Below are 23,960 nucleotides of genomic sequence, written 5' to 3'. Positions count from 1 at the left end.
GGCAGACACCACCAGAACCCAGTTATCAAAGCTAACATCACCATAAAAGGGACACACAGCACAGGCCTCCTGTGTGATATATTGAAAAGGACATGCATCACTTATGTAGAATTCCTACTAAAAATACATGATCTGGATCCAGTCATGAGGAAACATCAGACTAACCCAAATTGAGAGATCTTCAACAAAATGATCCTTTATTATTCAAAAATGCCAAAGTCATGAAAGACTAAAACAAGATGACAAATTAAAAGAGACTAAAGAGATACACCAGCTCTAAATCGTAATACAGGACATTACTGGAACCACTGAAACTCCACTATGGATTCTAGAACAGATAACGACATCAAAAGCAAATTCCCTGGTTTAAGGAGGAGGGGGAGAGAGTTGGGGAGAGAGAGGGATGCAAAACTTGAGAGACTATTGAATGCTGAGAATGAACTGAGGGTTGAGGGGGAAGGGGGAGGGGGGAAAAGAGGTGGTGGTGATGGTGGAGGGCACTTAAGGGGAAGAGCACTGGGTGTTGTATGGAAAACAATTTGACAATAAAATATTATGGGAAAAAAAATAAAATAAAATAATAAAATAAAATAAAAAATAAAAAAATAAAAAAAAATCTTTGTTTTTGGAAAACACACACTCAGGTAGTTAGGGATAAAGAGGCATGACATCTGCCATATTCTCCTAAATGGTTGAATAATAATAATGTATTCGTAGGTGTACATACAGAGAGGGAATGGCAGGACACGTGCGACAAAACGTGAACAAATGATGAACCTGAGTGCTGACAATCAGGGAGCCCTTTGTATTACTTTTCCAGTTTTCCTGAAGTTTGAAATCATTTCAAAATAAAAGCAAGAAACAAATAAAACCAGTTTCTCTTCATTTTATGGGTGTCACTGGCCTCTAACTAAGCACCAATGTCTGATTTCTTAGGCTCCACAAACCACCAGGGAAGGAAACAGAGAGACGTCTAGCAACACCTCTGGTCTCTCAACCCATTCAGCCTTTCCTTTGGTTTCAGTAGAGACTGCTAGTGAACAATGTGATCACTGAAAGTAATTATCTGAGCATAAAACAATTAGTATGACAACCACAGAGAGAAAGTTAATAGCCACTTACGTGGCTGTTCACTTGTAAACACACCAGCAGTGAAACTCGGCCAAACCCTCACTCTGCCCTAAGGAATTACGAGTCTTAAATCAAAGTTACAAGGCAAGGCAGGCATTAGGGGCTGTGCACATTTTGGAGGTGGCTCCAAAAACAAGCATAAAGATGTTCCTGGAAGAGGTTCTGGAAGGGGAAAAGGAAACACTGATCACTTCATGAGGTATTGGAACAGGTTGCAAGGGAAGATGTCCTTTCCTGGACATCTTTAAAAGAGGAGAAGTCATCTAGGAAAATGTTACAATGTGTAGAATTTACTTCAAAACACTTGATCATATAAAGTGTGAGTGGAAGTGTCTTACTCGACCGCAGCTCAGACGCAGGTGCCAGCCAAGACAGCCCAGGTGTTCAGCTGGCGCTCTATTCAGGAAGCCCATTCTCACAGGTGGTATCTCTGCCTTGCTCATCTCTATCGACAAGCACAGCTTGGTTAATTAGCATAGAGTGTCAGAAATGGGTTTTCGTGGGTAAAAATAATGGCCTGTTTATTGACTAGCGTAACAAACGCTAGAAAAGAGCTCTTGTTTGATGAAATTAGAGGTATTCAAATACTGTGGACTGGCTAGATCTATTTCAGACATATTCCTATCCTTGCTTATAAATATTCAAGGGGGCGTGTACCCCTTGTCCTACATGCCTCGGGCTGAACCCCTATATGGCCCCATGTCTAGCCAAGTCTCTGGATTCTATTTCCCTGACACTGTTTATAAAGGTGACAAAGTTCTGTCTCTAGAATTGAAAAGTTTGCCTGGAATAAATCTTTCATGCATGGAATTGGATCAGAGAATACAAAAGAACAATGAGTTGGGACATCCTGAACACGTCATCCAAACTATTATTTTTCACACTTGTTAATAAATGTCACTTACTCCAAAACTGCAGAGGCTATTGCAAAGAATTAAGGATGGCGGAACTGGCTTAGGACAGCGTGGAGCAGATGAATCAGGGGTGTCCTGCATAAACACAGGGGCAGAGGCATGATGGGAGGTGGGTAGGCCTTTTTGTTAATGATTTTTAACTTAGTACCACTGTGGTCTGAAGAGATATATCTGCCATCTGACCTCAATTCTGAAAGATCACAGAACTTGTTTTAGGGGCTAGAGTATGGTGAGCTCAGTAAATAGTCCCTGTGCACATGAAAAGCACAAATTGCCCACAGAGCTTCTAGCCTACAGTCCTCCGCTCTACGAGCTGAGCTATCGAAGGGGTCTCCAAAGAGGACATCCAGATGGCCTACAGGCACCTGAAACGATGCTCAGTGTCACTCATCATCAGGGAAATTTAAATCAAAACCACACTGAGATACCACCTCACACCAGTCAGAGTCGCCAAAATGAACAAGTCAAAAGACTATAGTTGCTGGCGAGGATGTGGAGAGATGGGCACCCTCCTACACTGTTGGTGGGAATGTAAACTGGTGCAGCCGCTCTGGAAAACAGTGTGGAGGTTCCTCAAAAAACTATCCATAGAACTCCCCTATGACCCAGCAATAGCACTGCTAGGGATTTACCCAAGGGATAAAGAAGTGCTGAGGCATAGGAGCACATGTACCCCAATGTTCACAGCGGCACTTTCTACAATAGCCAAATCATGGAAAGAACCTAAAGGTCCATCAACTGATGAATGGATCCAGAAGATGTGGTATATATATACAATGGAGTACTATATGGCAATGAGAAAGAATGATATATGGTCATTTGTAGGAAAGTGGATGGACCTTGAGGGTGTCATGCTAAGCAAAATAAGTCAGGCAGAGAAGGACAGATACCATATGTTTGCATTCATAGGTCTAACAGGAGAGACCTGGCAGGGGACCATGGGGAGAGGAAGGGGGAAAGAAAGCGGGGAAGAGTGAGGGACACAAATCAAGGGAGACTACTGAATACTGAAGATGAACCATGGACTGAAAGGGGAGGGGGAGAGGGGAGGGGTTGATAGTCATGGTGGGGGGCACTTATGGGGAGAAGCACTGGGTGTTATATGGAAACTAATTTGACAATAAACTATTATAAAAAAATTGCTGCAATTTGGGTGCAGTGTTCTATAAATATGAATTAGGATCATTTCATTCACAATGTTGTTCAAGTGTTCATCCTTAACTGATCATCTACTTGTTCCCATCAGTTTTTGAGAGAGGTGAAATCCCCAGATATCACTGTGGCTTTGTCTATTTCTCCTGTTTTGTCAATTTTTGCTCTCTGTGTTTTGTCAGGTACAGACAATCATAAATAGGGCTGTTGCATCTTCTTAAGGAGTTGGTTCCTTTATTGGTAAAATAATTATCTGTGTCTCTGATAATATTCTTTACCCTGAAGTCCATTTTGTCTGATATTGACATAGACACTTCCTTTTGATTAGAGTTTATATAGTATATCTCCTTTCATCCTTGTATTTTTAACCTATCTGTGCCTTTATATTTAAAATATGTTTCTGGCTGAATTATACATAAAATCAATTCTTCTTTATCCTTTCATCAATTGATGAAAACTTCGGCTGTTTCCATAATTTGGCTATTGTAAATAATGCTAGCATAAACATTAAGATATTGGTAGCCCTTTAAATTAGTGTTTTTTGTATCCTTTGGGTAAATACCTAATAGTGCAATTGTTGAATGGTAGCGTTGTTCTGTGTTTAGCTTTTAATTTAGCCACAAAAAAGAATGAAATGTTGCCATTTGCAATGACATGGATGGAACTAGAGTATCATGCTAAGCGAGATAAGTCAATCAGGAAAAGACCAATACCATATGATTTCACTCATATGTGGAATTTAAGAAACAAAACAAATGAATAAGGAAAAAGAAAGAGAAAAGCAAACCAATAAGCAGACACTTAAATTCTAGAGAACAGATTGATGTCTACAAGAAGAGAGGTGGGTGGAGGAATGGGTGAAATAGATGATGGGGACTGAGGAATACACTCACCATGATTGATGAGCACTGAGTAAGGTACAGAATTGTTGAACCACTATATTGTACACCTGAAACTAATATAACACTATATATTAACTATACCGGAATTAAAATAAAAAGATTAATTTAAAAAAGAAAAAAGTAATAAAAAAAATAAAGTATGTTTCCACATAAGGGAAGGGAAGCAAAAATAATATAAAAACAAGAAGGGGAACAAAAATATGAGACTTAAATATTGAGAACAAACAGAGGGTTACTGGAGGGGATGTGGGAGGGAGGATGGGCTAAATGGGTAAGGGGTATTAAGGAATCTACTCCTGAAATCATTATTGCACTATATGGCAACTTGGATGCAAATGTTTAAAAAGAAATTAAATAAAAAAATTTTTTTAAATAATATGTTTCCAGTAGGTACCATATAATTACATATTGTTTTTAATCCAACCTCACAATTCTATAATATCCTATTTATACTTGATATAATTACCAATATGCTTGGATGGAAGTATACCATCTTGCTATTTTATTTTGTATTTGTTCAGAGCTCACCTCATTCTTTCAGGGATTACCTGCCTGGTGTCTAAAGTCTGAAAACAGTGATTACTTGAATTTTAGCTAGGTTTGTAGTTGTTTAGGCAGAAAAGCTAGTCCTATAGCAGGTACTCCATCGTGACCAGATGTGAAGTAGGGAATTCGTGTTTAAAAGATTTCTCTTTCAGGTGATTCTGGTGTGCTGCTAGAACTGGGGATCTCTGCTTAATTCAAGGGTCACACTCTAAATGGGTAGGATGAAGACAGCAGAAATGTGAGCTGCTGGGTATAAGACAACAGGGACTGCTGGGAGGTGTGGGTTCCAACTAAAAATATTCACACATAACATTTTTAAAACCTCTTTTGGACCAAATCTTTTTCTTTTTTTGAGAGAGACAGAGAGAGACAGTGTGAGCAGGGGAGGGTCAGAGAGAGATGGAGACATAGAACCTGAAGCAGGCTTCAGGCTCTGAGCGAGCTGTCAGCACAGAGCCCAACGGAGGGCTTGAACCCACAAACCATGAGATCATAACCTGAGCCAAAGTCGGACACTCAACTGACTGAACCACCCAGGCGCCCCAAAGCAAATCTTTTTAAATGTCTCCTGGCTGAAATCTTCCCTGGAGCTACCAACTTGCAACATCTGTGACTCTTTTTTTAAATTAATTAATTTATTTAAATTCAAGTTTGTTAACATACAATGTAGTATTGGTTTCAGGAGGCTTTTTTTTAATTAATTAATTTATTTAAATTCAAGTTAGTTAACATACAGTGTAATATTGGTTTCAAGAGTAGAACCCAGTGGTCCATGCCTTACATAAAACCCCCAGTGCTCATCCCAACAAGCTCAGTTTAATATCCTTAATATCCATCACATGTTTAGCCAATCTTCCCACCAACCTCCCCTCCATCAACCCTGTTTGTTCTTTGTATTTAAAAGACACTTATGGTTTGCCTCCCTCTATGTTTTTACCTTGTTTTTGCTTCCCTTCCCTATGTTCATCTGTTTTGTTTCTTAAATTCCATATAAGCATGAAATCATATTATTTCATGTGACTCTCCTTTAGTGTCAATGTACTTCTTAAAATGGGATGCCCAGACTGGAGCACCATCTTCCATGGAGGACTGACAGCTCAAGGTCAGTGACACCACAATTACTCCTCATCCACACCCCATGAGTTCATTAATTCGGTTAAGACAAGTTCATGTTTGAAAACTAACTTGATATCTCATGTTTAGCTGTGGTCACCTCACCACTGCCCCCATCTCCCATATACAAATGACTTTGCATTTATCACGATTAAATTTAAGTTTGTTGGTTTTGGCTCCAGATTCTTCTTGTTAAAAACATTTTGAATCTTGACTCTGTTATGTTTCAGGTAACTACTTCCTTCATATGTGTGCCAACGGAAACTCTGGTAAGTATGCCTCCCATTCTCAAAGACCCAGAGCCTAGTGACTAGATGGCATGACACAACCTTCCCTGACGCTGGTCAATCAGTGCTACCTCTGTTCTTCATAATCTCTACCCTCAGGAGAAGAGAACAGAAGCACAGGAAGCACCAATAAGTACACCAGCTCTTAGAAAGTATCTTGGCAAAACTCCGAGGTGATGGCAAATTTGCAATTTGTGTGTGGATTTTGTAGAAATGTTCCCATGAACACTCCCGCAGCTCACTTGCACAGGTAACAAGTAATGCTGGAAATGGAGAAGCTGGGGCCACCTCAGAGCTCGACTATGGAGTCACTATTCCTGTCTGGCTTCCAATCAGCAGCCTCAGATCTGCTGTGAATTAGCTGTGTGGCCTTGGGCTACTGCGGTGTCTTTCCCAAGCTTCTGATTACTTCTGTGAGGTCTCCCGCTTCAAAAATTTTTGCTCCTTCTCCCACCCTGGCACCCTCTCTCCCACCACAGATTCAATCTATGCCCCATTTCCACAAGGCCTGGCATTGTCCTGGCCCTGACACACTTCTGGGAAAAGTTGTTGGGGGAAATTTTATCCCTCAAATAATCTGATCTTACCAGCTTCCTATTCAAAATTCTCTCACATTGCTTTGGCTGAGTATTTCACACTGGCTTTATGATCTGATGCCTGCATATCTTTCCTGCCTTACATCCCTCCCCACCCTCACATATACCCTTCATTCCTGTGAAACGCAGCCTCCTGAAAACCCCTGAATGATTATGCTTTTTCACAACTGCATGCCTTAATTCATGCCCACCTCCCTCCTCTCCACCCAGCTTATATCATTATTCAGAACTCAGCTCAGCCATGCATGTTCCAGGTCTCCTCTGATTCAGGAGCCCCCCCTTTTTGTACCTCCTAATTCTGCTGCACATTTTCTGTCTGAATGGTCATCACACATCTGTAGATATTAGCTGACTCCTCTTTTCTCCAAGTTGACTATAAGCCCCTCAAAAGCTGGGATTTTTCATTACCAATGCCTGGACGGTTCCTGCCACCATATATGTGCTTGAATCACTGAGTGTTCTGAATGATGAGGGCATCAATGATGAGCAAGTCACATCACAAGGGCAGCTCCCTCCCTTACAGGCGGGGCCAGGCCTGCAAGCTGAGCCCTTGTCACAGCATCCTGAGCTCAGCCTCGGGCTCCTGGGACTGTGTGTCACAATGTTACACAACCAAGTGTGGACTCTGCAGCCCATGAACTGCCTTTCTACCCTCTGTCTAAATCTTCCCCTGAGCAGGCCCACTTAAATGGAAGAAACATCTCCTCCCTCAGCTCACAACTGCTTCACCAAGAAGGAGCCATCCTCCCAGATGTGCTGCCCAAGCGGTGCTCTGGTGTCTGGAATCTAAGAAGTCAGGGAAGCCTCTGGAAAAACATCAGTTGGAAAATCCATCCACAGCCAACCCTTTCTAGGCCTGTCCCCTGCCGAGTTTGCTCACTGCTTTAAGTCTACAACCCACCAGTTATTTACATTCCTAACCCTGAGTTAGGAGCATCTTAAATTTAATTTGAGCCATGGATAGACAAGACTCTTCTCTGTTAGAGTTGCAAGAGCATAAGCGAACTTCTCAGCTAAACTCTGTGTGGCATTCCCTGACACCACCCCTACCCTGGCCTATAAATACCTACTATCGCATTCCAAAATCACCTCCAGCAAGCCAAGATGGGGGTCAGTCACCCCCATGTCTGGAAGATGTCACTAGGGGTGAACAGATACAGAGTAGCTGCAATAAACTGGTGAGGAAAGGAGATGGAGGAAGAAAAAACAAAGTGTGGTGGTTATTGGAGGAGGGAGAAGAGAAAGTTCAGAAGAGCCAGAGAGGTTAGAGGGAGATGCACACAGCGTGAAGCCTGAAGATCACTAACTCAGGCCATGGGAAGGGGTGTAAAGGACACCAGAGAGCCATGATGGGCTCTGAAACACCTTGCCAGGAGTCTGACTCCAAATAAATGGTAAACAGAGTTGGCTGGGCACAGCCACCCCTCTTTGCCACCCATGAAAGTATCTTCACCCATGTAGAAACATGCCAACTCCCCCCTGCCCATGCCTGGGTCTCTGAGGATTAAAGGCCAGCACCAAAGGAAGGGACAACAGACAGCAAAGAGAGTCCTGGTCGGGGGACCAGACTGTTCCTGGCTCATTGACTATGGAAGCCTACTTTGCATCTCATCTATCTTCACTGCTCAGTGGTCCTGCTGAGCAAATCACTAGAAATTACTATCACCTTTCAAAGACACAGTGCTGCTCCGCCCCATGTCACATTCGTCACCCACTGTCTACCTCTAGAAAACACACATTGGTTTATGTTATTGGATGTACGTAGGCAGGTAAGAGCCCCAGTTACCATGGAGAACAAAGCCCTAAAGGGTGGCATCCCATCGCAACAAGGCAGAGGGCCTTCAAGTATGCTTACACACTCACACACACACATACACACAATTCCCACACACCAATCCACTGAAACAACTCAAAGCCATTTGGAGCAGCAGTCCCCAGGCCGGGCCTCTGGGCCTTCCCAGAGTCAGCCAGCCCTCATGCCAGGTCTCCTGCCATGCAGCTGCCATCCACCCCCCAGGCCAGCAGCCCCTGAGATGCCACGCAGACTTTTCCACTCATCCAAAGCTTCTTAAGTGCTTCTGATACACACCATGTGTCCCAACATGAAAACACACACTCATCAACTCCACAAAATGCTCCAGATGTGATCAAAGCTGGAGAGGCAAAAGAAAACAGAAATGGAGGTGTTTGGAAAAGGGAGAAGAAGAGAGAAATCCAGGGGTTTGGTGGCATGGGTACCCTGGGTGGTGGTGAGTCCAATGGATGGAGTCTAGAACTGGGGTACAGACTCCCAGTCTCTAATCCTTACTTCAACTTGCATCATTGTGAGACCTGGGGTCCCACCCCCAGACTAGCTTCAGGCTTAAGATTCTATCTAGAGGGTCTAGAAAGTTGGCCCTGGAAGGTATGCTATATATCACCTATCCCAACCTCCCTATTGCTAGGTGAGGAAGGCAGCAGGTAAGTCAACCTAACCAGAGCATCTTCCACCACTTCTAACCCCACACATCCTTCAATCTCCCAGCTCGTCTCAGCAGGTTTCAGCAGCACAGATTAATGATTTCTTATCACTAAAGGAATGATGTCCTTCTGCCCCATTAAATATGTTAGAGGACTCTGGTTCCCTTTTTATAAAGTAAGGCTGTCAAGGATCCCCCAAATCTAAAAATTCCTAAGTCTCCATGATCTTTGGCAACACCTCCTTTAAGGAACCAGATCTGTTTTATTCTAAAAGGTCCTAGAGTCCCCTCACCATCCCATCTAAACATCTGACCACATCTTTCCACTATGCCCCACCATCACCTAGAGGCCTCTTTCAGGAAGCAGCCCCTGTGTCTCACCAATAGCCTTCCTCTCTTAAAGTGGTGCAAAGTGGTTAAGGTAATGGGCTCTGGAGTTGCACTGTCTGAGATCTGGAGCAAGTGACTTATCTACTCTGTGTTGCAGTGTCCTCTTCCCTGGCAATGAGGATGCTAATTGTGCCAACCTCACAAGGTTACCATGAAGATCCAAGCAGGTCACACATACAGAGGGCATGGTGAGATGGGTGCACAGTAAGTACAGGGGTCAATGTTGTTCATAATGGTCATCATCATGCCCACTGAGACATCTGCTGCTGAGGAACAGGGACATTATAACTAGTGAAATCTGTGGATTAGTTAGGATGCAGAAGGGAGAGAACATAAAAGAGACTCTTAGCTCAGTGTCATACCACCCAGAACATCCATCATGTCCTCTTGGAAGGACAGAAGACATACAGGAGCAGAAGCCGCTCTTCTCTCCAGACCCTCTCAGCCTCACCTTTCCATCCTGTCTGGCACAAAACATGCAATCTCTTTCTAATATCCCACAAGAAAGAACTTCAGGTCCTTTAAAAGTAAAAGCCAATCAGATCATGTCAACGTCATCCACACAAGTGTACCCACATAAGCCAAATTCTTCAAGAATGTGCTCTTTTCCTTAGGATAAGGCCCCAAATCCTCAACCAGACTACAAGATCCAGGACATGAGTGTTGCTTCACCCCAACTTAGTCCCCCATCACGTCCCTCACTGTAGACCTAATGCACCCTCTTCCAGCAGTGGGGTGGTATACACAGTAGCGAAGAAAACCAACTCTGAAGCCAGACTCAGGAGTTCGAGTCTTACCTCTTACTTACTAGCTGTGTGACCCTGAGTGACTTCACAATCTCTTTGTGTTTCAATTTCTCATCTGTAAAAGGACTACAGCAATGTCTATCTCAAAAGGCAGTTGTAAATTAGCAAATGCAAAGAGCTTAAGCAGCGCCTAACACACAGGAAGGACCATGTAATATCAGCTATTGCCATTATTCTGCTCACCTTTGCCTGGCTTATCTTTGCTTTCACTCATGTATCAAAACTTAGTTCAAAGTCCCTTTCTTAGTGAGTCCTTCTCCACATAGGCTAGATTACCCTACATCTTTATTCCCATCATATTCTATGATCCTCTGCTGTAAACCATGTCACACTTAAAATTAACTAGGTTTTTATCTGTGTTTCCTGCTAGATTACAAACCCCATGAGATCAGACTAGCATAGACCACAGGTCTAGATATTCCCGGGACAGTCCTGGTTTACACTTGCTCTCTCAGTGTGATAGGTCAGATTGGTGTTCAGCCAATATTGACTTCCCGGCAACATAGCTTTGTCCTTGGCTATGTGACTTCTTTGGCCAATGGAACACTAGTGAATGTGGTGATACTGTAAGAGGTGCTGTGTGTTTCCATTCATTTGCTTGTACTCTTGTGATTCACCATGAGAGGAACATGCCCCAGGAAGCTTCTGATCTAAGGAGAATGTACACACCTATGAAGACCTGAACACAGTCTGGGGTCTGGAGTCAAGCCCAGACAACCCTTGGCCTAAAGCAGAGCTTTTCCACTCAATCTACAGATACACAAGCAAGATAAATATGTGACCTCTGTCATAAGCTACTGACTTTGGGGTACTTTGTTACACAGCATTATCATGACAATAGTTGACTAGTACACTCAGCATAATTATTAATAGTGCTCACCTTTACTCTCAAAAGTGTTCTAGGTAGATGAAAAAGTATGTAATCACCCAAAGTCAGCCCATAGCTATCTATCTTTTTTTCATTTTTTAACTCCAGCGCCTAAAACAGTGACTGGCCTAGGGAAGGCACTCAATGAACTTGCTGGATAAAACTGAACTGAATTACAGGGTTTCTTAAATCTCTTCCCCCCAAGACATGGAGTTTTCTTTCCAACTGCATGGTTAGATGTTAAACCTTCGGAGAAGGGCTATTATATCCAAAGGGAGATATGATCTCACAGGACTTGACAGGAAGATGTTAAGCCTTAGAGAAGGGGCTACTACTCCAAAGGGAGATAGGATCTCATAGGATTTTACAAAGAGGGGAAACATATCATGGAGTAAGCATGGAAGATGACTTATGTGAAAGGAAATTAACCTCCACCCACAAAAGGAATCTCTATCAGGTGTATCAGGTGGGGCTTCCAGGAGGTTAAGTGTCCAGAAGTGGGCCAAAGTTAAGGATTGGGCAAAATATCAACTGAAGACAGTACTGCCATTTTGTTATGATAATAACTGGAAACCAGCCATTGTCCTTACCCTCATCCAGACTAAAATGCCCATATAAAAAGTTGAAAGATCCAAGTCCTTCAATTCCTCTCTCTGTCTCTCTTGTGTTCAGCTGAATATGGATTCTTTGAGAGAAACTGATGAGGTAGCGCCAACAACCCTAAGGCCTGAGCCCTCAAGGTGGGTTTTTCTGAATCCCTTCAATGGGATGGATGACCCAAGCTAGGTGCCATATCTTTCACAGTGTGAGCCAACCATTCTGCCAGGGGCAGACAGCAATCGTTGGCAGTCAGCCAACCACTCATATCTCTGAATACCTTAGATAATCTCAAAGATAACAGAGGACAGCAATCTCCCAGGCAGGGATCTTGAAGCTTTTTGTTTTGTTTTATTTTGTTTCTTGCTTATGTCTGTGACTTCCAGACCCACAAAATGCTGTGGTTTTCCGTTTCTAAAACAGAGGCATGTCTCTCTGCAAAAAGCCTGGGCGTGCCGGGCTAATTAAATTTAGCTATCTTGTGGTTGTTGTTGTAACGTGTGTTCCGTCAATGTTATTCAATGTGTTAAGACATTTTCTGTTTATGTTGGTTACATACCCATGTGGTGTGGGTGGAGAACATCACTCAAGGGAATATCATTAGCAGGAACAGGGAGCTCAAGGGTTCCAGAGACACGTGGTGAGACAGTGGCTCACGGGATCAAACAGTTGGGCTGTGTCCATGGTAACTTATCCACATGCTAGTCCCTTCCCTCTTGCTAGGGCAAGAGCCATCCCTCAGATCTACCTGAGGTCCCCGACTCCCGCAGACAGGCTTGCACCTGCCACAGACAGCCTAGAGGCTTTGTAGAGGAAAACAGATTCCCCTCTCTCCATCAGGGAGAGAGACTGCACCAGATTCAAGGGGGCTGAGTGACTTGCTGAAAGTTTCCCAAGAGAGTGGTTGAGACACTGTCTGCTCCCACCTCACAGTTAAGCATGCACAAGTCCTGACACTCTCATGAGCCCTGTTTTGCCACCTGCCTACATTCCTGAGAAACCACTTGACAGCATCCCCTTTGGTTTTCCACTGTCATGACTCCTTTGTCTGGGCTTTCTTCCCTCACTCTCTCAGATGTCTCCTCCAACCACTGTCTGTAGCCCTGTGCTTTCTTCTCAGCCCTTCCTCAGCCTCAGCCATTCTGGAGTCTCTCCTGACCACAAATGCATTCATCAGAGTCCTGTACAGCTCCTGACTGTATTTCTTCTCTCCTTCAAACCTCTGCTTTCTACTCTAAATTCACCTGTTCCATAAGCTACGTTTCCCTCAAAAATGACACTAAATCCAGTTACTATGCCTTCTAAACCTTCTACCACCTGCTCCTCGCACATCAACATAAATCTAGTATGGCACTACTTACAGCTCTGTGACCTCCATCAACAGTGTTCCATTACGAGCACCTTGTGTCCCAACATTACATGCCAAGCTTCCCCTTCTTTTAGTTTTGATGCCACACCCAGGACAAAGCTCTTCATCCAGTAGACCCATGATGCAAAGACTGTGTTGTTAACAGACTGAGTTCTATTCTGAGAAAAAATCTTTGATAGTCTGGGTTTCTTGTGACCTGACAGCATCATACTTATTCTGGTTCCATCTCTGAGGCCCCCTGAGCTTCAGAAACACCATTTCATTTACACTGGGTAACAAAAAGAAAACATTCCCATGACAAAGGCAGACCTTCCACAAAATCCCACACCTAACAGGAGCCAGACTCTGAGACAGACTGTGGAAGAGTCTCACCTTGTGGACAGTGCTAACCTGCTGGGGTGTCTATTTGGAAAACCTGCAAATGAGACACATCAGCACATTGGGATTGGGCAGGAGCTACTTGGTTGACAAGAGCAAGAAGTGACAGCTGACAACCTGACAACATGGAAGAAGTCAGAACAAAAGAACTATAAAAAAATAAAATTGAGAAGTCAAAAGCATGGAATTATGGGGTTGCTTAACAAAGGCACAAATGATTCTCTCCAGCTCAACAAACCAAGAGAGGCCTATCACCCATGCTATGCCCAGGGGACTGTTCATAACCATGACCCCATTGTAAAGCAGAGGCCAACTATGGCTGGTGAGTTCCACTCACCAGGAGCCCACACCAGTTTTTCCTCACAGATTAACACCAGAAGCTGGAAACCCAGCTTGCCTGATGTCCAGCTTGTTGGGGCTCTGGGTCACCTTCAGCCACATGCTACAAAGGAACAAACATAGATTCTGAAATCAGACACAGGCCTGGGTTTGAATCCCAAATGGGCCAGCTCTGTAGCTTGGGGAAGCTCCTATTCTGAGCTCAGTATTCCCATCTATAAAATGGAGGTAAGAATACTCACATTGCAGGGTCACTGAGAGCCACAGAGCTTCACACATACTAAGTGCACAGTTATAATGCACTGATTTACAATGAAAAACCATAGTCTTATGATTATATAGTATTTGTCAAAACTCTTGAGCTGAAGGGCTATGTAAAACTCTGCTAGCTTAGGGAATATTATCATTTTCCTCAATGGAACAGATAAATAATTGTTTTTGCTTAACCAAACCTATGTCCATCACCCCAGTATTTGTACAATACTTCATCACAGTCCTCAAAATAGTATCAAGAGCCAGGTAGGACAGGTGCTATGGCCCCTATTTCATAGCTGAGGAAACTGAGGTTTGGGAGAGAAGGGCTTGTCCAGACATTACATCAACTGGAAACAAAGCCAGAGCTAAAACTGAGTTCTTTTCATTCTTAACCCACTGCTCCTCGTCCTAAAGGAGTGTCCCTAAGCAAGTGCCTCAGGACTTAAATACATGCATACTCTGTCCATTTTTTTAACTTTGTAAGTGTGATCCTCACTCTGTCTCCATTTTCTTCCTGGATAGGTAGCTCTTATTTGTTTAAGTCTGTCTTCATATGCATCCTCTCCAAATCTTTGATCACATTACTTTTCCTTCCCTGAAATATTTCCAGGCCAGCTGAGTTTTTTCTTTATACATTATGACCTGAGTTGGACACATGTGAGGCTTTGCCATGATTTGGTAAGTTAATGTGATCCTAAAATGTTTCCTGAGGATTTCCAGGATCTAGGGGTACTGTAACACATCACATGGATATTTCTAGAAAGAGTTACAGTCACCCCCCAACAATTTTTGCCTAAGGCATGGCTGATACCCCAGAGCCCATCATTGAAGATGGCCAGTTTGGGGGACAATTTCCCCCATGATCTTTTCCATATGCTGTTTCTTACAGCCTCACAGTTACTTTTTATAAATTTCTCCATCAGTTTGTCCCTTCATGTCCCAGAAAAGCCTAGTGGCCATCTACAAGCTTAGAAACATGACTTTGAACTTAAGCTCCTTCAGAATGGAGCCATGCTTAACTCATCTCCATACATTCCAGCACCAGTGTCTGACATATGGTCAGTGCAAAACACGCGTTGGTTCAACCACACTAGTTGATGTGTGTAGAAGGACCCTGCTCTGAGTACCCCACCTAATGAGTCCCAAAGAGAAGCATCACAGTGATGAGGCTGTTGAAGAGTCCATGTCACAATAGGATGTGCAGAAAGGTCCAGGAATGTTTTATGTGGAAGAAAAAAAAAGTTTAGGTATATGAGAAATGCCAGGGACACAAGAGCTTTTTTCCCATTATTTAAGAGCTCCAGGGAGCTGAACAGAAATCCAAAGGAGGGAAATCAGCAAAGTTCCTTCTCTGGCTCCATGATCTCCTAGTGGCTAGAAATGTCCAGCAGAGAAAACAAGTTGCCCCTGAGGCAAGGTGCTGTCTACTACAAAAGAAATCAAGCAGAGGCTGGGCATTTGCTGGAATATATTGTGAGAGCAAGTCTCCATTCCTTCATTCCAGGCCTCGGCATTGAGGTGGTGGCCCCTATGTGTGTTCCTCCTCTGTGCCAGTATGGTTTGATCCGGGTGGTTCTGGGTAGCTGAGAGTCTATTGCTCACAAGGGCCCAAGGGTGAAATGGAATATGTAATTTGCCAATAATAGCAGCATCTCTTCTTCCCTAGGAAACTGGACATAAGAGGGTCAAGCAGGCAATAAGCTGTGAGCCAGACAACCTGTTCTTTCCCTGGTTCTTCCCATGGAATTCTGGGCGGCCAAGAGGAGCATGTGTGTGAGTGTGTGCATGTGTGTGTGCGTGTGTGTGTGCGTGTGTGTGTGCGCGTGCGCGCCCGCATTCGTGCGCGTGTGTGTGTGGCCTCCTGGTACTTGGGATCCACCATCTGTACCATATGGCTGATACTATAGGCAGGAAAATTAAAAGTTTGATCTGAAACAGGAGCACCATTCATGGTAGGCTGTTCTGAGGATTAGGAGGCCACCCTCATAAGACCAAGCTGGCCTCCAGGCACAACCTTGGACTGGAATGGAGAGCACTGAATTCCAACTCCTTGTCCGCAGGTTGACCACAGACCTACTGCTCTCCCTCTGGTAGGGTGCACACTGAAGGACAGTGGCTCTCAGCAGGGGAAGCAAGAGCCCTGTCACAGCTACATTTCATAAACAGCCTGACTTACTTCCTGATCTATACAATGGGCCAGAATATAACAGCACAGAACATTAAGATCCTTGTTTCTGCCTTGCCTCAACCAGCTACTGCTTTATGTCTGTGTCTACTCTGTTCCCCCAACCCCAGAGGTAAAGTAAAAATATTCTTCAGTCCCACAAGATACTATTTCTTCCCAGCCTGCAAAATGTTGCCCAACTAAATCCAATACTTCAAATGCTGGGACTCATGTAAATACCAAGGTGCTAGCCACACACTTCATCTCTCCTTGATCTCCCTCCCTTGAATCTAGTCTCACCTTCTTCTAATTCTCTGCTAATTCACAGAGCAGAGCAAGGGGCATGAGCCATATTGTCACAGAACCTACACAGGTGAGACATGCAAGTCAACTTTTTGACCTAGTGGCTCCCACTCAACAATCATGAGGGACCTAGATTTGGGTCAGTGGGATTTCCACCCATCAATATCAGCCTAAACATTAAAGCTATACAAAGGGCAGCCCAGGATGGCCATGAAGACATATCCATGTCCTTTCATCTCAGTCCTTCAGAAAGTAACATTTCTAATTCAAGTGCTACCCCTTCCAGGAAGCCTTCCCTTCTGCTAGTAGCAATTACTCTTCATCTGTTGTCTTCCAGTATTATGTTTGAACTTAAGTTATAATCCTTTTAAGACCTCACTTCATCCTATCTTACATATGTCTACCTCCCTACATAATTGCAAGATCTTTAGGCCACTCCACCTTATTCATCTTGTACTTCCCATGCTGCCTAGCATGGAGACTTGCTCACTGTAAGCATCAGTAAATGCTGACTGCATTGGACTGAACTGCCTCTATAAATCCCAGAGAAGGATCAAGAAGGAAGCAGTAGGGCTCAGGAAATAATTAATCACGGGTTGATTAACATTTTTTCCTCTCCAGTCCCTCCCCCAAACCAGCTGTGGCCAGTCCTTCCTGAGCCTGCTGTTGAGAAGCCTCCTAAGAAAGAATGTGGCTTCCTCTGTATTCCTTCTGGAGGGATTTGGATGGGTCACATTTTAGGGGGGTAGAAGGAGGGCCCAGAGACTGAGAGGGACAGATCAAATCACACAGCCTCTTAGTGGCTGTCCTAGAGAGCTCTGGCAAGGACAAAGACCTCTGCCTTGCATAGGAGGAGGAAAAGGCAATTCCTGTGATGCCAGGGCTCCAGAGAAGCTCCCCATGGGTGGGGCTGGAGAGGGCTGGATTCTATGGAGGCAGAGATGTGTAGCCAGATGTATACACAGGGCCACTCTTGCTATCCACAGATGAGGACCAAAGGCTTTTGAGATGGTGCAACCCCAGAGAAATCACTCTCAAGTCACTGTATAAGTGTTCATATCTCAAGACTTTAAGCCAGGACATTTCTAAGAGAACTCCAGAGCTGCCACGTGGACAGACAGGTTCTATACCCAGGGCCTGTTTTCTAGGAAGCCTCACTTGTGAAGCAGGCATTAAGTAATGAGTAAGAGTCAATCACTCCTCTCCAGACTGTAATCCTGATTTGGTGTGGCAAATCCGAGGATGCCCATGCATTATCCTCTTGGTGAATTCCCCAAAGCCTGCGGACAGCAGTCATGCCAATCCTAAGAGACTTCTGGACCTCTCTCTTCCTCACACAGTCATAGGCAAGCAGTGGCAGAGGCTTAAAATAAAATTTTTGTATGTCAACTTCAACACAGTTAGGAGCTAAGTCAAACTCAGATTAAAGCCTATTGCTCTGTCTTATCTATATCAAAACCTTCCAGCTAAGAAAATCAGCCTGTGAGCAGACATTATTTTTAGTGAAAAGACACTAAATAGTGTTTACCTAATAGTAGATCACACCTGCACAAATTCAAAAGGCCCCAGGCCTCTAGGTTCCCCAGAAAATAAAGGCTGTTTCCCTCCTGGGATGTTGGGGAGTTAACCCAGAGCAGTATAGACAAAAAAAAATCTACTTTTCTGGCTGTGAGGACCCTCTTATGGCTCCTAAGGGACCAGAAGAGTCATTTCCTTTCAGCTAAGGTATCATTTCATTCATTCTCTTGGTCACAAGCCGTGTTTCTACTGGGGAACAAGGGCTCCTGGCTTCAAGTTCCCAGAGAGAGCTACTGTGAGTGGCATCCCCACTGGATACCTCCCTGGGGAACTTTCCAGGCAGTGCTAACACACACACACACACACACACACACACACACACACACACACTCAGCTCACATCTGCAGGCCCCACCCGGGCTTTCTAGAGCAAAGACAGGATCTGGGGTTGGAAAGCCCTGTTGAGCTGGGAGAGACCCATTAGCAGTCTCACAGTGCAGCCTGCTGGGCATGAATGAAGGTGCAGCAGGAGGAGACAGGGGTGAGGGGAGCAGTGAAGGGTATCTTGCCTCCCCTCTGTCTAGGTTTAGGTTTGAAGGCCTGTGGAAGGGGAAAGACACTTAGTCCTGGGGCTTTCAAAACTCACACAGATCTCCCAACCCACCAAGTTGTCAACTGCTCGATGCTTTAGAACACTTCCAAATAGTTGGCATGAGGGAGATGCACTGGGAATCCGAAGGAGGACAGAAGCTCAGTACTGAAAAGAAAGAGCTAAGTGTCCAAGGAAACAGGCAGGAAATGCCTCCCATAAGCCTCTGTATGAATTGTCATTTCCAACTTATAGAAGACTCCCTGCCTCTGCTAATCTTTCAACACAACCGCATGGGGACAAGTTCTACTGAGGCACAAAGAGGGTGTGGTCCGCATTAGTAGGCAGCAACGGAACAGCACTGACACGGTGTGGGGACAAGCCATGGGCTGGGCTCTGTGCAGGCCAGTTGGGTTCCAACAGGTGGTGGCAAGAAAGATGGAGAAGCTGCTGGAAGAGAGACGGCCATGAAGAAGCACCCACAGGACGTGGTGTCAGAGCAAGGAGTAGCAAGTGAGAAAGAGGGGCCGCCAGTAAGGGGAGAAAGTAGGTGGCTTTGATGAGAGAATCAGGCAAAAGGAGCTGGGCTATTTGGAAGGCAATGTAACAGGAGTCCAGGGTGGGTAGCTGTTTCCCACACCCTACACCCTCTTTTCTTTTCATGACCCCTCTAGTACCCTCCTCTTGCTTACCTGTCTCTGCTTCCCCGCCTATTACTCTGCTCGCCCCTAATGCCCCTGGCCCTTCCCTCTCCCCCATGACTGTCAGTTTCTCCTTCCAGCAGCTCCTTGAGGTCAGAGAGCTTCTTATAACTGGGTGGACAGAAGCCCCTCCCCACAACCCCCATACACCAGCCAGTGATCCCTTCCCTTCCCTTCCCCCACAGCTAGCCTCAGAGAGATGCCAGAGGCTCCAGCCTTCCTCCCTCCCAGCCAAACCAGCCAACCTGCTGGCCTCGCCCAGGGACTGTGGGAGCTCCCTGAGCCATCTGATGTGTGAGGAGCAGTGGACAGCCTCCAGCTCCACAGCACACCATGCCCCGTCTAGACAGATCTCTGTGTCCTCAGGAACCTCCAGGCCCCAGAGCAGGGCTTTGCTCCAAAGGCAATTCTTCCCCTGCAGGTGAGGCCGCTTTGGTGGCCAAAACCGAGTGCACATTGGAGCCATTTTCCACTTAGCTGGCGTCCAGTCACCTAAAGTCTCTAGGGGAAAAGACAAGGCTCTCTGGTAGCGAGAATTCTTATTTTTTCATCATATTTTGTAAAACCGAATGTGTAGCTGGAGAAAACAGGCGACAGAGTGGGTGGCCACTTGAGATTCGGGGAGGAAGATCAAAGCCCACCAAGCATGGAAGAAACAGGCTTGGTGTGGCCCAGAGAACAGTCTAGGTGGCCCGTGCTTCATACAAAGCAGCCAGGAAATGGGAGGTGTGGGGTAAAGAAGCCTCAGTCACAGGCACCCCGTGGCCCTGCTCTGCGACCCCCATGCTTCAGTTAACGGACTTCAGCTGGAACAAACACCTGCTGTCATGAGACATCCAAGCAAGCTCCCTGTTCCCTGGGCGGGCCGTCACATCTCTGTGTGGGAGGCGAACCTACCCAAACTGCGGCCCCCAGGCTGCTTTCTTCTTCCAAGAAGAAGCTGGAATTCGTCTCTCTGGATACAATCTTTCTGGCTGCTGCCCTTTGCACAATCCCAGCCCAGGGCGATTAGCCAGGAATACTCTCTGTGTTTACTGGCTGATTAATTAGCTCATTAGAAGAGCCATAAGCGACTGTGTGGCAAGGAGTCCATTTCGGCAGTCATGAGGCCAAATTCCCCATCTTTTCCAAATGAGCCTGTGCTACCAAATTTCCTCCCAGATCCCTCAGTTCAGCCTCCTAATTTATTTTTTTTTTCAGTTTATGATAACCAGGATTCTGAAGACCATGGAGAGAATGTGGCTTGCCCAATGAAGCCACAGCCCATAGTGGCGGGCCTGGCCTCCACTCTCAGCCCAGTGCTTTCCCACTTCACAGTGCTGCCTCCCAACATCCCAGCTGGGAACGAACGTGGGCTCAGAGAGCCCACTGAGATTCTAGAGTCCTCAACACACTTGAGGCTAGTCAGACCCACAGCATTCTAGTACATTATCTCAAAGGACTTTCACCAATATTCTGTAGAAGCTAGGAAAACTCTCAAGGTACCAGGACATCATTTGAGGGGCAGTACTGAAGGGATGGGGACTCCAGTCTTTTCTCCCTTCTAATGTGAAGAAGCCATAAAACACTGACATTCCCTCTCAGACTATCCAGCTTATTTTTCATGTGATTTGTCAGATCTTCCCTTCCTTCTCTTGGTCAACACCATGGCCAATTGGGCATAACCCAAGGATCTGCTTCACCCTATCCTTCTCCAGGATGAATTTGAAGGACAATAGTAAGAGGGACAGCTGCATTCACACACACACACACACACACACACACAAGAGCAGCAGGCAGGGAAATAGAGACTATGTGCAGAGAGACAGAAGTCATGGTATATCAATGTACGTTATCTGTCGCCCCACACAGACTCCACTCCCCTCCCTCCCCTGAGCTGCCTCCCCATGCATCAGACATTGAGCAGGACAATCAGAGTCTAGAAAAGCAGATCCCTTCCTTGGCCAACAGACTGTCAGGAGTGAAGAGGGTTGACAGGTACATTTCAGAATCTACATATCTAGGGTCCTCCCGAGTGCCCTCCACATCTTACCTGATGAGGTCAATAGGTTGAAACTTATAAAACACTCCGTAGCGTGCCCATTCTTGATACAGCAGCTAAACAAGAAAAATAGGGACACAGATAAGAGGGGGAAGGGGACCAGGGTTCACCTTTTTTTGTCTACCCTAGCAACTCAAAATTTTAGTCCCACCCCCCCTGAACTACCCTAGCAAGTCACAATTGAATCCTCAAAGTTCAGCTTCTAGGAACATTCTCACAAGATTCATCAGAAAGATATCCAAAGGCAGGAGGCTCTAGAGACTGACTTCCTTTTTGGCTATAGGAGGCTACAGAGGTGACCTTTATCACACTCTGGGGCAGTGCCTGAAAATCATAACCCCACCTTCTTTATTCCCTTGCCTTGCTTTGTCCAGGAAAATGAGTCCTGGCTTGCTTTCATTCACTCATTTAACAAGTATTTACTGAATATCTACTACATGCCAGATGCCGGATATAGTTATAAACCAAACAAAGTCACTGTTGCCATGGAGCTTATACCCTGATGTGTGGAAACAAACAGAAACACATCAACATATAAGATTTATAAATGCTTGGACAACCTGGGTGGCTCAGTCAGTTAAGCATCTGACTCTTGGCTTCAGCTCAGATCATGATCTGATGATTTGAGTTCAAGCCCTGTGTCAGGCTCTGTACTGACAGCATGGAGCCTGCTTGGGATTCTCCCTCTCCCTCTCTCACTTTCTGCTCCTCCTTGCCTCTCCTACTTGTACGCATGCGCACTCTCTCTCTCTTTCTCAAAATAAATAAGTAAACATTAAAAATAGAATCTATAAATGTCTTGAGGAAAAATAAAGCAAGGCAAAAGAGTAGAATACAAAAGGCAGGGGAGTGGGGTAAGACGCTAGATGGCAAGGAAAGGGCCGAGGTAACCTCTGAGCTGAGACCTGAAGAAGTGAGGGAATGCGCCAGGCAGAAAAGCTCTCTTCCTGTGCAAAGGCCCTAAAAAACGTGTATGTGTTATATCCTAGGGCAAACAGGGAAGCCTGCTTTCACTGCTAGGGCAGCATGACCGTGAGGCAAATAATGGGAGATAATGTCAGAAAGTACTGAGGTGGCAGATCACTCAGGGGCTTGTAGGCCACGCCAAAACCTTTGACTTTGAAGGAAGCTGGTGGGGGGGGGGTGCAGTAGTGAGAAGAAACAGTCTGCCTTGGACTACAGACCACCCATTCCAGCTGCTGGTATGGAGAAGAGACTAAGAGCTGACATAGGAGTAGGGGTCTACCATGACGGTCCAGAAGAGATAACGCTGGCCTTCTCTACAGACACAGTGGGGCAAGTAATGAGAAGTGGTTGATTCCACTTTATATTTTAAAGGTAGAGTAAGATTTACTGTTGGATTGGATGTAGAATGAGAGACCAAGACCCTGGCCTGAGCTGCTGAGTAAATGGTGATTCCATGCACTGCAGTGGGGAGACTGTGGGAAGAACTAGTTAGGAGAGTAGAATCAGCAGTTGTTTGGGACTCACTAATCTAAGATGCCCTTTTGACATCCATGTGGGGCTACTGAGTAAGCAACCGGATGTGAACTTCTGGAGTTCAAAGGAGAGTCCATCTCCTTTACAAAGAAGATGTACATTTGGGAGGTGTTGGACAAGAGATGATTTATAAGGTCATTAAAGTAAGGATCTAACCACCAAGGAGGAGAAAGTAGGTAAGGAAGAGGTGTGACATCAGAGCCCCAATGCAGCAATGGACAGAGAGCAAGGAGATGATGAACAGCATAGGAAACGGAAGAGCAGCCAGGGATGTGGAAAGCTAGAAGTGTGTGGTGTCCTGGAAGCCGAGGGACAACTGGTTTCAAAAAGAAGAAAATGACTAGCTGTGCCAAACACTGCTGATGGGTCAGGTCAGATGAGAATGGAGCAGTGACCTCCGGATTCGGTGACTGTAAGTAAGTTCACACATGACCTTGACAAGAATAATTTCTGTGGGGGCAGGGGGGTAACACCTGAATACAACACATTCTAGAAGTTAAGGGAGGAAATGAGGCACCAACACATCAAGCTATGCCATTTTGTGACATTTTCACAGCAACGTTAGCAGAGCCAGCATGTGGACAAAACCTAGGTGTCAATCCCAGTAGCAAACCGCCTTATGGTTCTAAACACTTGGCCAGCGAGCTTCACAGATCATCTGCCAGGAAGTGAAGTAATCTGGTAATGAACCGTCCTTAGACATCATCTAGATACCCATGCTGAATAGATATTAGCATGTAATTGAATTAGACGTATAGTGTCAACAAGTGTCCAAAACACAGGCCACGCTGTTCATGTTCTTTATCTTCCTTACACATCACACAGAATTCACAAAGAGTTCTGTCAAGGAGACCCTGCTCTATCTAACTAGGTATTTTGTATATCCAGTTGCACATCAGGAAGCCATCCTTTTCACCTGAGAACCTTTAAACACATGAATTTTTAACAAACTGACGTAAGAACTGGGATTCCTACTTAATGGGTAGAGACTTCTATTGTCATCACACCTCCCAACCACTGCGGAACAGAACCCAAAACCACAT

General features: G+C 45.0%; 1 protein-coding gene across 1 annotated transcript in view; it reads right to left on the bottom strand.

Moving 5' to 3' along the window:
* Positions 1-23,960, bottom strand: part of ANO2 (anoctamin 2) — a 326,751-nt gene that overhangs the window by 173,987 nt on the left and 128,804 nt on the right. Inside the window, exon 10 of the mRNA XM_029955559.1 lies at positions 21,409-21,473. Coding sequence (XP_029811419.1) covers positions 21,409-21,473 — 65 coding nt within the window. The remainder of the gene's footprint in view (positions 1-21,408; positions 21,474-23,960) is intronic.

The sequence above is a fragment of the Suricata suricatta genome, chromosome 10 (genome assembly GCF_006229205.1).
Source record: "Suricata suricatta isolate VVHF042 chromosome 10, meerkat_22Aug2017_6uvM2_HiC, whole genome shotgun sequence".
Classification (NCBI taxonomy): domain Eukaryota; kingdom Metazoa; phylum Chordata; class Mammalia; order Carnivora; family Herpestidae; genus Suricata; species Suricata suricatta.
Note: the sequence above shows the minus strand (reverse complement) of the source record. Positions and strands in the feature narration are given on the sequence as shown.